A 13,459-nucleotide genomic window follows, 5' to 3' on the forward strand; every position below is an offset into this window, starting at 1 on the left:
AGTGCTGCCAGAATGATCAAATGAAAGAATGTATATACAAAAGCTTTCCCTGCTACATGTCACTGCAGAAGAGGAAAGTGTGTTTAACAATAAGTAGGACTAAAGCCATAACTTCCTCTCACGTCAAACCAGCGGCTCCACTCTCTTTTCCAAGGCACCGCTGCTAACCATGGCGGCGCACAGCTTCGCCTCTCCAGGTGGGCGGTGATCACCCCTCTCCAGGTGACAACAGTAGCTGCTTGAGGGCGCAGGCGCCGAGCCAGACCACGTGATGGTATGGCCCCACCCCCGCCCGAACTTTTTCGCGGGATCGCCCTGGAAACGCATTCTAGGAGGAACCGGCCGCCGCCAATGGGAAGCGAGCGAGTGCCACGAACAAGCCAATAGGGAGGGAGCGGTGCGGGGTTTAAACCTCAAGCGGGGCCAGATTCCTCCCGGCGTGCTGCGGAGGAACGGCTGTTGGCCTGCGGTGGGTTCAAGGTCCCCGGCTGGTCTGGGGCTCCCGTGCTCTGCTTCTCCCCACTGAGCTGCTGCCTGGTGCAGAGGAAGCCATGGCGCTCCGGATCACCAGGGTGAGCTGCTAGGGACGGTGAACAAACGCGGCTCTCCCGGCTCGCTGCGTCTCCTCTCCCTATCTCGCCTGCTGGAGTTCCCCTGGCAGGAGTTGACCGGGACAGATTTGGGGGGAGGATGGCGGTCGGTGGGCCCCTAAAATGGTGGGAGAGTTTGGGGTGCGGACAGACGGAGAGAGGAAGGTGAGAAAGAAGTGGATGGGGCTTGGATAAAGTGGGGGGGGAGGGGACAGATGGAGGGTAGACGCGAAACCTTTTGTAAATGGTGACGGAGGACCCCTGGGCGAGCTCCCACCAACTGCATAACCCCCTCCCCACAGGAAAGCTTCCTGCAATTAAGGCTTTTTCGATTTCCTTTCAAATGTAAATTCATGGTATTTTAGGTCAGGCGGGGACTGAGCAGGCAATCCCTCAATAGGTGAAAGAACAGGTTCGGGGAGGAATCTGGCTTGTTACAGCTTTAGCGTAGACCCTGGAACGCAGGTTTCCCCTGGGAACCCATTTACAGTCGGCATTCCTCCTGAGAGCCTCTGTTTTGCCCCCGCTTTAACCGTTGATTTACTCTAACTTGGCCGAGCCAGCTCTCAAAGTGGTCTTGCTTCTTACAGAACACGAAAATTAATGCTGAAAATAAGGCGAAGGTCAGTATGGCAGGCGCAAAGCGCGTGCCTGTGGCCACTGTTGCAGCCTCTAAGCCCGGGCTGAGGCCAAGAACAGCCCTTGGAGACATCGGTAACAAAGTCAGTGAACAGCCACAGGCCAAATTGCCCCTGAAAAAGGTAACTCTTCCTGATTCAACTACTCTGTAAGAGTCTGCCTTCCAACTGTAACCTGTGATGGAGAAACATTCCATTCTCTCCTTTTCATCCACAGGAAGCAAAAACTTTAGCTGCTGGAAAAGTTATTGCTAAAAAACTACCAAAACCTCTGGAAAAGGCTCCTGTACCTGTGCCGGAGCCCCAGCCGGAGCTGGATCTGGAGCCAGAGCCAGAGCCGGAAACCGAGCCTGTTAAAGAGAAACTTCCCCCTGAGCCTATTTTGGTAAACTTAACTGTAATATTTTAGAGCCTGTTGATTGTTTCTTTTCCCTTCATTTTACTAATGCATGGCATAGCGTTTGACTAAATAGGAAAAATAGTAACACGTATAGAGTGCTTAGCAGGAGGTAGGCTCACGTAATCTTACACTCTCTTAGTGCACTGGTATTATTACCTCTACTTTTAGATAACGGCATAGAGAAGTATTAAGTATCTTTTCTAGAGTCGTATCTCATTAGTGGCACATAATTGGATTCAAACCCAGGCTATCTGGCTTCAGAATCTATGCTTTTAATTGCTTTGTTATACTACCCCTCCTTTGTTTACCGCTCTGAGTAGTAGCTGCCTGGACTAAAGATTTTGCTGTCTTTGGGTACAAGCCATCTCTGGCCAGAATTTATTGACTGAAACACAGATTGTTCTCTTGAGTCCTTTTTTTTTTTACTCCATAATGTGGTCACCAAATAATTAATAATAAATCTGTAACATTGGAATTTATATAAGGATGTAAAGCAGAAAATGGAGCTATTCAGAGAAGGTAAGAAGATGAGTTAACAGCCTCAAAAACCAAGAACATTTTATTAAATATCAGGTATGTAAATGTATCTACTCCTGTGAAGAAAATATACACCATCTAGAAGAGGCTGCTTTCCTGACACTTCAATGAACTGCATTTTTTTTTCTTCAATATTTATTTATTTGGTTGTGGCTTGCTGGCTCCTTAGTTGCGGTACTTGGGCTCCTTAGTTGTGGCATGCGAACTCGTAGTTGCAGCATGCATGTGGGATCTAGTTCCCTGACCAGCAATGAACTGCATTCTTAAGTTCTAATTTTTAAAACTTCATTAAAGCTGGTTGGGAAAATGATCGGTTAAAGTTATTCAGCCTAGCTGACTATATCCAAGGGAAAGGGATGTGAGGCTATGGCTTTAGTATTGTCCTTCTGGACATATCACAGAAACCTGTAGCATGCGCAGTCTTTAACTGGCCATACCAAAAGACCTGAGCTTTCCGTCAAAGTCCCATACTGATTCTTGCCTTCACTTTCCCACCCTCTTTCTGTTTGTTTTGTTTTGTTTTTGCAGTGCGCAGGCTCAGTGGCCATGGCTCACGGGCCCAGCTGCTCCGTGGCACGTGGGATCCTCCCGGACCGGGGCACGAACCCATGTCCCCTGCATCCCCGTGTCCCCTGCATCAGCAGGTAGACTCTGAATCACTGCGCCACCAGGGAAGCCCTCCCACCCCCTTTCTTTTAACTGATAACCTTCTCATCCTTCAAAACAGCTCAATCATCGACACCTAAAGCTTTCCCTAACTTTCCCAACCCTACCCTAACTTCCTGCACCTCTAGGATTTGTTCCGAGAATCAATCTCTTTACTTCATTTACTTATTTCTTCTAAATTCAAAGCCCCTTGAGAACACCATAAAGCTAGTGCCTAGCATAGAGCTTAAGAAAGTGCTCAATAGGGCTTACCTGGTGGCACAGTGGTTCACAGTCCGCCTGCCGATGCAGGGGACACGGGTTCGTGCCCCGGTCCGGGAAGATCCCACATGCCGCGGAGCCGCTGGGCCCGTGAGCCATGGCCGCTGAGGCTGTGCGTCCGGAACCTGTGCTCCACAACGGGAGAGGCCACAACAGTGAGAGGCCCGCATACTGCAAAAAAAAAAAAAAGGACGTGCTCAATAAATGTTTGGACAATGGGGTAACTGGAGCTTGAAGAAAATGGTTCATTATAACAAAGTCAGTTAATCCTTTGTAGTTTCGGGGCTTCCCTGGTGGCGCAGTGGTTAAGAATCCGCCTGCCAATGCAGGGGACCCGGGTTCAAGCCCTGGTCTGGGAAGATCCCACATGCCACAGAGCAACTAGGCCCGTGTGCCACAACTACTGAGCCTGCGCTCTAGAACCCGCGAGCCACAACTATTGAACATGCTTGCCACACTACTGATGCACGTGTGCCTAGAGCCGATGCTCTGCAACAAGAGAAGCCACCGCAATGAGAAGCCTGCGCAACTCAATGAAGAGGAGACCCCACTCCCGCAACTAGAGAAAGCCCGCTTGCAGCAACAAAGACCCAACACAGCCAAAAATAAATAAATAAAATCCTTAGTAGTCGGGACAGGACTGGTGTTCTCCTGTGCAGTGGGAAGCAGGCCATGTTACTAAAGACTAACTTGTCATTCACTTGGATTAACTTTACATGACATTACTAAGCAAATGCGTTACTTATCCGTTTCCCTTGGAGGAAAGTCTAGATGTGAACTTGCTTCCTCTCTGTTTTACCTGTTAGCATTCTGACTCTAAACTGATTCAGTCTAAGTTGGCATTTCACCTTTCATATTACTCACTTCCTGAAGACAAATTGAATAAATTTGTAAAGGTAAATGAATTGTATTTCTGTTCAGCAGATAGTCTCTTGAATTGGTACCAATAATCTGACCTTCATTCCCAGATTGTATGCTCCTCTTTGCTATTATTTCAAAAAGTCCATTCTGTTTCAAGGTTGATACTCCCTCTCCAAGCCCCATGGAAACATCTGGCTGTGCCCCTGCAGAAGAGTATCTGTGCCAGGCTTTCTCTGATGTAATTCTTGCAGTGAATGATGTGGATGCAGAAGACGGAGCAGATCCAAACCTTTGTAGTGAATATGTAAAAGATATCTATGCTTATCTGAGACAACTTGAGGTCAGTAATATGAAACCTTTGTTTTTTCTAAACTGCATCTAGCTTTATTAAAGAGATTTTCCATTAACAGTTCACAACAATTTAAGCAAGATATGAGCAGCATTTCTTAACAGTAGGTTCCACTTTGAAATTCTTCATGGAAAAATAAAAAATAAGCCAATGTAATTTTTTTTTTTTTTGGTGGGGGCGAGGGTTGCATGCATGGCTTGTGGGATCTTAGTTCCCTGACCAGGGATTGAACCCCGGGCCTGGCAGTGAAAGTCCTAACCAGTGGACGGCCAGGAAATTCCCAATGAAGTCTCTATTTGCCATTTTGAACAGGGAAAATTCAAAGTGAGAGTGGATACTACCGTGGCTCTTCCTAAAGGAAAGTCCACAGATTGAAAGGTATTTTATATCTATCACAGTTAGGAGTGAGTGAGTCCCAAATTCTGGGTTTAAGGAGCATAACAGGCAGGAGGTACATGGTAATGGAGAAGATGCTGAAAAACTATAGCCAAAAAAAGGCATTTTGGGTCAGTGTTGCTTATGAGCATGTGATATCAGGGAAATTGTTCTTTGTGTACAAGAGGAGTATACTCAAAAGCTAAAGGTTTTGGTTTTCTTCCATTTCATCCTATTTCTGAAACTTTCTATTAGTGTTCTTTGCCCTTTTCCCCCCCAGACAAGGAAGCATTCTGTATGTTAACAGCATAAGCTGTACAGTTACCAAATTTACCCAGTTGCTTGTTTATAATGCGTTGTGTTCTAGTGGCATCATTAACATCTTCAGGTTCTTGCCTGGTTCTTTTGGGCATCTCCATTTTCTACAGGATTGTCCTGGTTCCTTGCCAGGACCAGCCTTCTGCTGTGGATTTCTTTTCTCCCTTGTCTTTAAAGTTTGTGTTCTAACTTTGGAGGAGTGGGTTTAGCAGATGTGTGTGCTGGATTTTGATGGTTGACTTTTGTTACCTATGGTGTTTGGGGGGTTTAAACCCTGGAGTAGAAGTGGTAGCATATTGGTTCCAGCTGATCTGGAAGCTGCTGCTATATTTTCTACTTCATAAAGCTCAGGCTGTGGGTTTTAGAGTCTTAAGTGAAAAGATCTGAGGTAATAGGTAGTATGGTATCCTTATTTGGGAAGAAGCGAGGAAAGGGTGTGGGCCAGTAGTAGTGATGGTGAATTGGACATAGTAAGATTTGCCAATATGAAAACCTGTCACACTGTCCTGTTTAATGTTTGCTTTCTTTGTTTCTCAGTGGTAGAGCTGTTTGCAGCGACCAAATGAATAACTGAGTTAAGAACATTTTAGAGATTCTAAATGTTCCAGAGCTATTTTGAGGTGACTATTTCTGGTCAGAAATGTCATGTGGAGTCTTGCTTCTTAGGATAATCAGCATTTCTTTTGCAGGAAGAGCAAGCAGTCAGACCAAAATACCTACTGGGTCGTGAAGTCACTGGAAACATGAGAGCCATCCTAATTGACTGGCTAGTGCAGGTTCAAATGAAATTCAGGTTACTCCAGGAGACCATGTACATGACTGTTTCCATTATTGATCGGTTCATGCAGGTGAGCATAAGTCACCACCTGAGGGTTCTCCCTTCCAGGGTCCTAGCTGAGTCATAAGAAACAGACTTTTTCAGCTAAAATCTGTTTTGAGGCATGGGGTGTCATTAATTGAGATTCCGTTGTGAGAGTGTGTCTTTCCCACCACTCCTTCACAATTCTGTGTCTCCTTTTTCAAATATGTATTACTTGTTGATCCAGCTGAAATTCCCATTGCAGGATAACTGTGTGCCCAAGAAGATGCTGCAGCTGGTTGGTGTCACTGCCATGTTTATTGCAAGCAAATACGAGGAAATGTACCCTCCAGAAATTGGTGACTTTGCCTTTGTGACTGACAACACCTACACTAAGTACCAAATCAGACAGATGGAAATGAAGATTCTAAGAGCTTTAAATTTTAGTCTGGGGCGCCCTCTACCCCTGCATTTCCTTCGGAGAGCATCTAAGATTGGAGAGGTACAGATTTCTTGAAACCTTTGGTATGGTACATTAGGGAATACTGCTGGCCAATGAGATCTAATTCAAGTGCCTTGTATTTATACCTAACTACATGAGGAAGGGATAAAGATGGTATTTATTTCCAATCAGGCTGTATGTTAATATAATTATTAAAGCGTTTCACGGGCAATTGCATTTGACAGTTTGTAGGCACACATCTGTAGTTAGTTATGGGCATACCAGGTACTGCCAATGCAGAATTCTCTGACAGAACCTGTGGGTTTTATTCCAGGTTGATGTTGAGCTACATACTTTGGCCAAATATCTGATGGAGCTAACTCTGTTGGACTACGATATGGTGCACTTCCCTCCTTCTCAGGTTGCAGCGGGAGCTTTCTGCTTAGCACTGAAAATTCTTGATAATGGCGAATGGGTAAGCTCTGTCCCACACACTGAGGTTACCCTGAGCTTTTAAATTACAATATTTACAGCATACAGAACTGTTGTCATTAAAGGACAGTTCAAATGGTTCTTAAATATGGCATCTACTGAGGGAATAATTTAAAACATCTTGTTTGTGATATCTCCATAGAATGCTTCCGTTTCATTGCCTAATCTCATCTATCTATACCCCTTTGAGAAAGGCAGAGCAGCTGCTACTCCTTACAGATGGAAAAGCTCAAGCAGGTCAAATGACATACTAGAAGTTCATTCGTATTCGTTGATTCAACAAGTATTTCTCCTATATGCCATGTGATACTCTAGGCCCTAGAAATAGAATTTATGCATGAGAAAGTCAGCTCCAAAGAACTTGGAGTCTAGCTTTGGGGTGGGCAAGTCAGCAATTAAAAAAGTGTAATTAGGTTGGAGCACAGGATCCTAGAGAAGCCATGAAAGAAGGGTATTTGGGGAAGAAGGGGTCTTAAGCTTGTCTTAAATTTTGATTATAATCAGTCATACAGTATCTACTTCCCTACCCTAGTTTTAAATAACATCTAGAAATTTTATGAAAATCATTGGTGATGAGCATTTTCAACATTAACTTTTGTTGTCTTAGACACCAACTCTACAGCATTACCTGTCATACACTGAAGAATCCCTTCTTCTTGTTATGCAACACCTGGCTAAGAATATAATCATAGTGAATCGTGGGCTTACAAAGCATATGGTGAGTCAGTGGTACTGTATGGTGTTGGGAAAAGTGGAAAATCATTAAGGTTTTTTGTTTTTTGTTTTTTGTTTTTTGTTTTTTTAGTAAATTTATTTATTTATTTATGGCTGTGTTGGGTCTTCGTTGCTGTGCTCAGGCTTTCTCTTGTTGCACTGAGCGGGGGCTACTCTTCGTTGCGGTGCGCAGGCTTCTTATCGCGGTGGCTTCTTCCCTCACGGAACACAGGCTTTAGGTGCACGGGCTTTAGTAGTTGTGGCACTCATGCTCAGTAGTTGTGGCTCTCAGGGTCTAGAGCTCAGGCTCAGTAGTTACGGTGCACGGGCTTAGTTGCTCCGCGGCATGTGGGATCTTCTCAGACCAGGGCTTGAACCCTTGTCCCCTGCATTGGCAGGCGGACTCCTAACCACTGCGTCACCAGGGAAGTCCAGTCATTAAAATTTTTTTTTTTTTTAAATATTTATTTATTTATTTATTTATTTATTTATTTATTTTTGGCTGTGTTGGATCTTCGTTTCTGTGCGAGGGCTTTCTCTAGTTGTGGCGAGCGGGGGCCACTCTTCATTGCGGTGCGCGGGCCTCTTACTGTCACGGTCTCTCTTGATGCGGAGCACAAGCTCCAGATGCGCAGGCTCAGTAGTTGTGGCTCGTGGGCCTAGTTGCTCCGCGGCATGTGGGATCTTCCCAGACCAGGGCTCGAACCCATGTCCCCTGCATTGGCAGGCAGATTCTCAACCACTGCGCCACCAGGGAAGCCCCAGTCATTAAGATTTTATGCCTGTAAATTCACAGCTTGCTTTTAAGGAGTTGATTTTTAAGTGTATATGTGTATAGTTGGTTCTTAAGATGTTTTCCTCTTTTCCTTCATTAATTACTATGCTTTTCTCTTCCAGACTATCAAGAACAAGTATGCTACGTCTAAGCATGCTAAGATCAGCATTCTAGCACAGCTGAATTCTGCACTAGTTCAAGATTTAGCCAAGGCTGTGGCAAAGGTGTAACTTGTGAACTTTGGAATACTATAAAATCTGCAAATAAAATTGGCACCATGTGCCATCTGTACATACTATATGTTACATTTATTTACTTTTAATAAAGTTGTAGTCCTTTTTACTTAAACCTTAACTCATTTGAATGTGGCTGCTTCCCACAGGTTATTTTAAAGGTTCAGTGGGGGTATAGTTAAAAAAAAAACTGCTTTCAATTACCTGGGGACCCAATTAATATACACAATTAGTTCTTGGCTCTTGTTTTTATGTACCTGGCTTTACTTCAGATAAATTACTAAGCTCTTGAGGGCATTTACAATCCTTACTTACTTTATATCATACTGTATGTAAGCCCAGTCATCTTAAGAGAATTGGCTGCCTAGTTCTATGTAAGGAAAAGTACCACCTCATTCCCAATTTCCCCGATTTCTATTTCCTCTGGTGGTTGCTGCTGTAATTCTAAGTAATCTACTCGTACCACTTTCTTACATTATCAACTTAAACTAGTATCAGCTTTTTCACTTGGAAAAATAAGAATTTTAATATATATTCAAAACCTAGTTTGCCTTTTCTTTATTGGTTAAGAAAATAAAACAATCCTCAAAACAAGTATCTAAAAACGTTTATTTACCCACCCCCTCTTACTCTCCTACATCTCAATCCCATCCACCTGAAGGGTATCAGGAGTTTGGGATGTAGCCAGTCATGCCTTCTATGAATATAGACCTGCATGTAAATTATAGCGGGGGTATTAAAAAAATGAGATCATTCTATATACTTGGCAATTCTTTCAACATGGACAAGCCTTACCTGTATTTGGGCATTATAGTCCATAGTATGGATATACTATAATGTAATTAACCATTCCCCTGTTCAGATTGCTTTTTGTCTTTGCTCCTACAGACAATGCTGTTTAAATGTCATTATATCCCATGCCTTTCTTTATGTACACTGGGTTCTCCAAAGAGTGTGTTCTAAGTTCTGGCAGGTACAGCCAGCTGACTTTCTCAGTGTCATCAGCAATAAATGTACAAAAGTTCTGGTTTTCTCTGCATCCTTGCCAGAACTGAAGGTAATCATTCTCTTTAATTTCTGTGAGTTTGGCAAAAAATACCCTATTTTGTTTGCTGTTCTAATTTATACTTCTCATGAGTAGTTGAATCAATTTTTGTTGTCTGCTTATTTATCAATTTGTAAGGCTTTCTCAGTTTGTCGTTTGCCCTAAATCTGTTTATGCTATATCTTTTGCCATGCAGACACTTTAAATTTTTATATTATCAAAACTATTTTTTCTGTAGTTGCTTTTGGATTTTTGGTGTTATGGTCAACATCACCCCCAAACCATTACCATCTCTTAAATTTCTAAATTTTTCCTGCTTAGGTCTACAAGCCCTCAGTAAACTGTTTTTTGGTGTTTTTTTTTTTTTTGCGGTACGCGCGCCTCTCACTGTTGTGGCCTCTCCCGTTGTGGAGCACAGGCTCCAGGCGCGCAGGCTCAGCGGCCATGGCTCACGCACCTAGCCGCTCCGCAGCATGTGGGATCTTCGCGGACCAGGGCACGAACCCGTGTCCCCTGCATCGGCAGGCGGACTCCCAACCACTGCGCCACCAGGGAAGCCCAATAAACTTTTTGTATGTTGTATGAGAGGATTCTTAACTTCCAGATGGATGCCATTTGTGCCAGCCAGTACTGTATGTTTAAAATCCTCCTTGTACAATTGAAACATCAGTTTTTATTGTTCCCGGATCTACTTGTTTCTTCCTGTGATTAATATAGTTTTTTTTGTTTTGTTTTGTTTTGTTTTGTTTTTTGATTAATATAGTTTTACATTAAGTTTATCTGGTATGATGAGGCTACCACTGTTTCCCAAATATGTGGGGGCAATTTCAAACACATGAACCTTAAAATTCTGTCCAGTTACTGAAAAGCTCCTTTGAGATTTTGACTGTATATTATATACGTATATATAGAGTGTTATGTACTAGCTCTGGATAGACTGATAATTGTCTTCCCATCCAGAAGCATTTTTCTCCATCAAAGACTTGTTGCATGCCCATTGCAATATTAGAATTTAATTATGTAATTGCTGTACTTTTCTTGTCAAGTTTATTTTTGGGTTTATGCTTTTTTTTGTCACTATTGTAAATAGGCCATATTTCCTACCTCTTTTTTTTTTTTTTTTCTTTTTGCGGTACGCGGGCCTCTCACCGCTGTGGCCTCTCTCATCGCGGAGCACAGGCTCTGGACGCGCAGGCCCAGCGGCCATGGCCCACGGGTCCAGCTGCTCCGCGGCATGCGGGATCCTGCCGGACGAGGGCACAAACCCACGTCCTCCACATCGGCAGGCGGACCCCCAACCACTGCGCCACCAGGGAAGCCCCCATTTCTATTTTTTATTGCTAGTTGTATTTTTGCTACCCAGTTGACATCGATGTTCTTACTTGATTTTAGTGCTTTTCTAGGCCTTAAATCCCCAAATTTTATTTTTTCAACTGTATGATATATATCTATATATTTTTAATGCAGAGGGACTGCCTTTTAATTTATTTATTTATTTTTGCTGTGTTGGGTCTTCGTTTCTGTGCGAGGGCTTTCTCTAGTTGTGGCAAGCGGGGGCCACTCACTATCGCAGCCTCTCGTTGCGGAGCACAGGCTCCACACGCGCAGGCTCAGTAGTTGTGGCTCATGGGCCTAGTTGCTCCGTGGCACGTGGGATCTTCCCAGACCAGGGCTCGAACCCGTGTCCCCTGCATTAGCAGGCAGATTCTCAACCACTGCACCACCAGGGAAGCCCCAACTATATGATTTTTAAGTAATTGTTTTAGAGTCTCCAAAACAACATTGATAATCGGTAGATCCCCGTCTTATTCCTGGGTTAGACATCTCTTCAATATTTTTACCATCTAATATTTGTTAGTCTTTTTAAAAAAAAAACAGAAAAACTCCAATGATATCATAAGCTGAAAGAGTAAATAAAATTCCCCAGCCTTGACTATTAAAAACTCACAGCAGGAAGAGAAATTTAAAATCTATTCATTTATTGAAAGCTAGCTAAATTAATCTGTAAAGTCACCTGGCCTGTTGCTGCTTATAATGGTAGCTTTCCATGGTTTTTTGGTGTTTTTTAGGAATTCACCACCACCACCACCTTAGAAAATCATCCATTCTGGATTTTCTAAATTATAGCTGTAGAGGTATATGATATTATTCAATCTCTTTTGTATTATAACTTCTCATTCCTGATGTTGAATACTTGTGTTTTCTAATCAGGTTTGGCTAGGGGGTCTTTTACTGGTGTTTTGAAACAATGATACAAAGGTATCATTTCTACTACCTTTATTTTGTAGTTTTAGCTTTTATGTTAATTCTCACCATCTGCTTTTCTTTTGGTTATTTTCTAGTTTAGGTTAAATATTTAATATAATTTTAGTAATAAAAGCCTTTGTATATACATTTTCCTCTGTGATAGCTGGTTTCTAAAGTTCTCTTTCATCAATATCTGGTTATTTTGTGATCCTTTTTGATCTGGAGATTATTTTACTGCTTATTTTCTAAGTAGTTTATTTATTTTTGCTGCATTGGGTCTTCGTTGCTGAGCGCGGGCTTTCTCTAGTTGTGGCCAGTGGGGGCTTCTCATTGCGGTGGCTTCTCGTTGCAGAGCACGGGCTCTAGGTGCACGGGCTTCAGTAGTTGCAGCACGTGGGCTCAATAGTTGTGGCACACGGGCTCAGTTTCTCCACGGCATGTGGGATCTTCCTGGACCAGGGATTGAACCCGTGTCCCCTGCATTGGCAGACAGATTCTTAACCACTGCGCCACCAGGGAAGTCCCAGTTTATTTTTTTTGTCAGACATCTATATGTTGGTAATTTTTTATTTCATTGGAAATAAGGTCTGTAAAAAGCCTTTCAAAACTTTTCTATGTAGATAAGTACTTCATTGACTTATGTAAATATTCCATGGATTTTATTTCCTAATAGGAAACAAAGTTTCAGTGATTTACGTAGGCAAATATTAAGGCTACAGAGAAAAAAAAACTGTATGGCGGTCATATACACACGTGTGTGCAATTGTGTACATAAATTCCTATTTTTAAGAGCCATTTGAAAGTAAATCTCAGGTGTCAATATAATGTCCCCTTAAATACTTCCATCATGCATCTATGTCCTAAGAATTAAGACCGTTAATTTTGATTTCGACCATTTTTTAAATCTTTATTGGATTTGTTACAATATTGCTTCTGTTTTACGTTTTGGTTTTTTTGGCCATGAGGCATGTCGTATCTTAGCTCCCTGACCAGGGATCGAACCTGCACCCACTGCATTGGAAGGTGAAGTCTTAACCACTGGACCACCAGGGAAGTCCCCACAATCTTTTTATCACACTAAGAAAGTTAACAACTCCATATGTAATATACAGTACATAATCAAATTTCCACAATCATTCCAGAAATGTCTTAGTTTCATTTCTTTTTCCATACAGAACAATTGCCCTGCTTTATTTATTTATTTTTGGCTGCATTGGGTCTTCGTAGCTGAGCGTGGGCTTCTCCTTGCAGTGGCTTCTCTTGTTGCAGAGCATGGGCTGTAGGCATGCAGGCTTCGGTAGTTGTGGCGCATGGACTCAGTTGTTGTGGTTCACAGGCTCTAGAGCACAGGCTCAGTAGTTGTGGCGCACGGGTTTAGTTGCTCCGCGGCATGTGGGATCTTCCAGACCAGGGCTCAAACCCGTGTCCCCTGCACTGGCAGGCAGGAAGATTCTTAACCACTGTGCCACCAGGGAAGTCCCAATTGCCCTGCTTTTTTTTTTTTTTTTTTTTTTTTTTTGCGGTACGCGGGCCTCTCACTGTTGTGGCCTCTCCTGTTGCGGAGCACAGGCTCCGGACGCACAGGCTCAGCGGACATGGCTCACGGGCCCAGCCGCTCCGCAGCATGTGGGATCTTCCCGGACCCGGGCACGAACCCGCGTCCCCTGCATTGGCAGGCGGACTCCCAACCACTGCGCCACCAGGGAAGCCCTGCCCT

General features: G+C 43.3%; 1 protein-coding gene across 3 annotated transcripts; it reads left to right on the forward strand.

The window, feature by feature from the left end:
* The first annotated feature begins 326 nt into the window (after nucleotides 1–326).
* On the forward strand, nucleotides 327–8,565 carry CCNB1 (cyclin B1). 3 transcript variants are annotated; one of them, XM_065875426.1, is made up of 9 exons: nucleotides 327–572; nucleotides 1,181–1,351; nucleotides 1,446–1,613; nucleotides 4,111–4,293; nucleotides 5,685–5,843; nucleotides 6,060–6,296; nucleotides 6,571–6,711; nucleotides 7,336–7,446; nucleotides 8,340–8,565. In XM_065875426.1, exons 1-9 carry the CDS (start codon nucleotides 552–554, stop codon nucleotides 8,445–8,447), a joined length of 1,299 nt encoding a protein of 432 aa, XP_065731498.1. In that variant the 5' UTR covers nucleotides 327–551; the 3' UTR covers nucleotides 8,448–8,565. The 3 variants fall into 3 exon arrangements, with proteins under 3 accessions (XP_065731498.1, XP_065731499.1, XP_065731500.1); XM_065875427.1 differs by lacking the exon at nucleotides 7,336–7,446 and having other exon boundaries at nucleotides 552–572; nucleotides 8,340–8,512; XM_065875428.1 differs by lacking the exon at nucleotides 5,685–5,843 and having other exon boundaries at nucleotides 552–572; nucleotides 8,340–8,512.
* Nucleotides 8,566–13,459: the final 4,894 nt, after the last annotated feature.

The sequence above is a fragment of the Phocoena phocoena genome, chromosome 3 (genome assembly GCF_963924675.1).
Source record: "Phocoena phocoena chromosome 3, mPhoPho1.1, whole genome shotgun sequence".
NCBI lineage: Eukaryota > Metazoa > Chordata > Mammalia > Artiodactyla > Phocoenidae > Phocoena > Phocoena phocoena.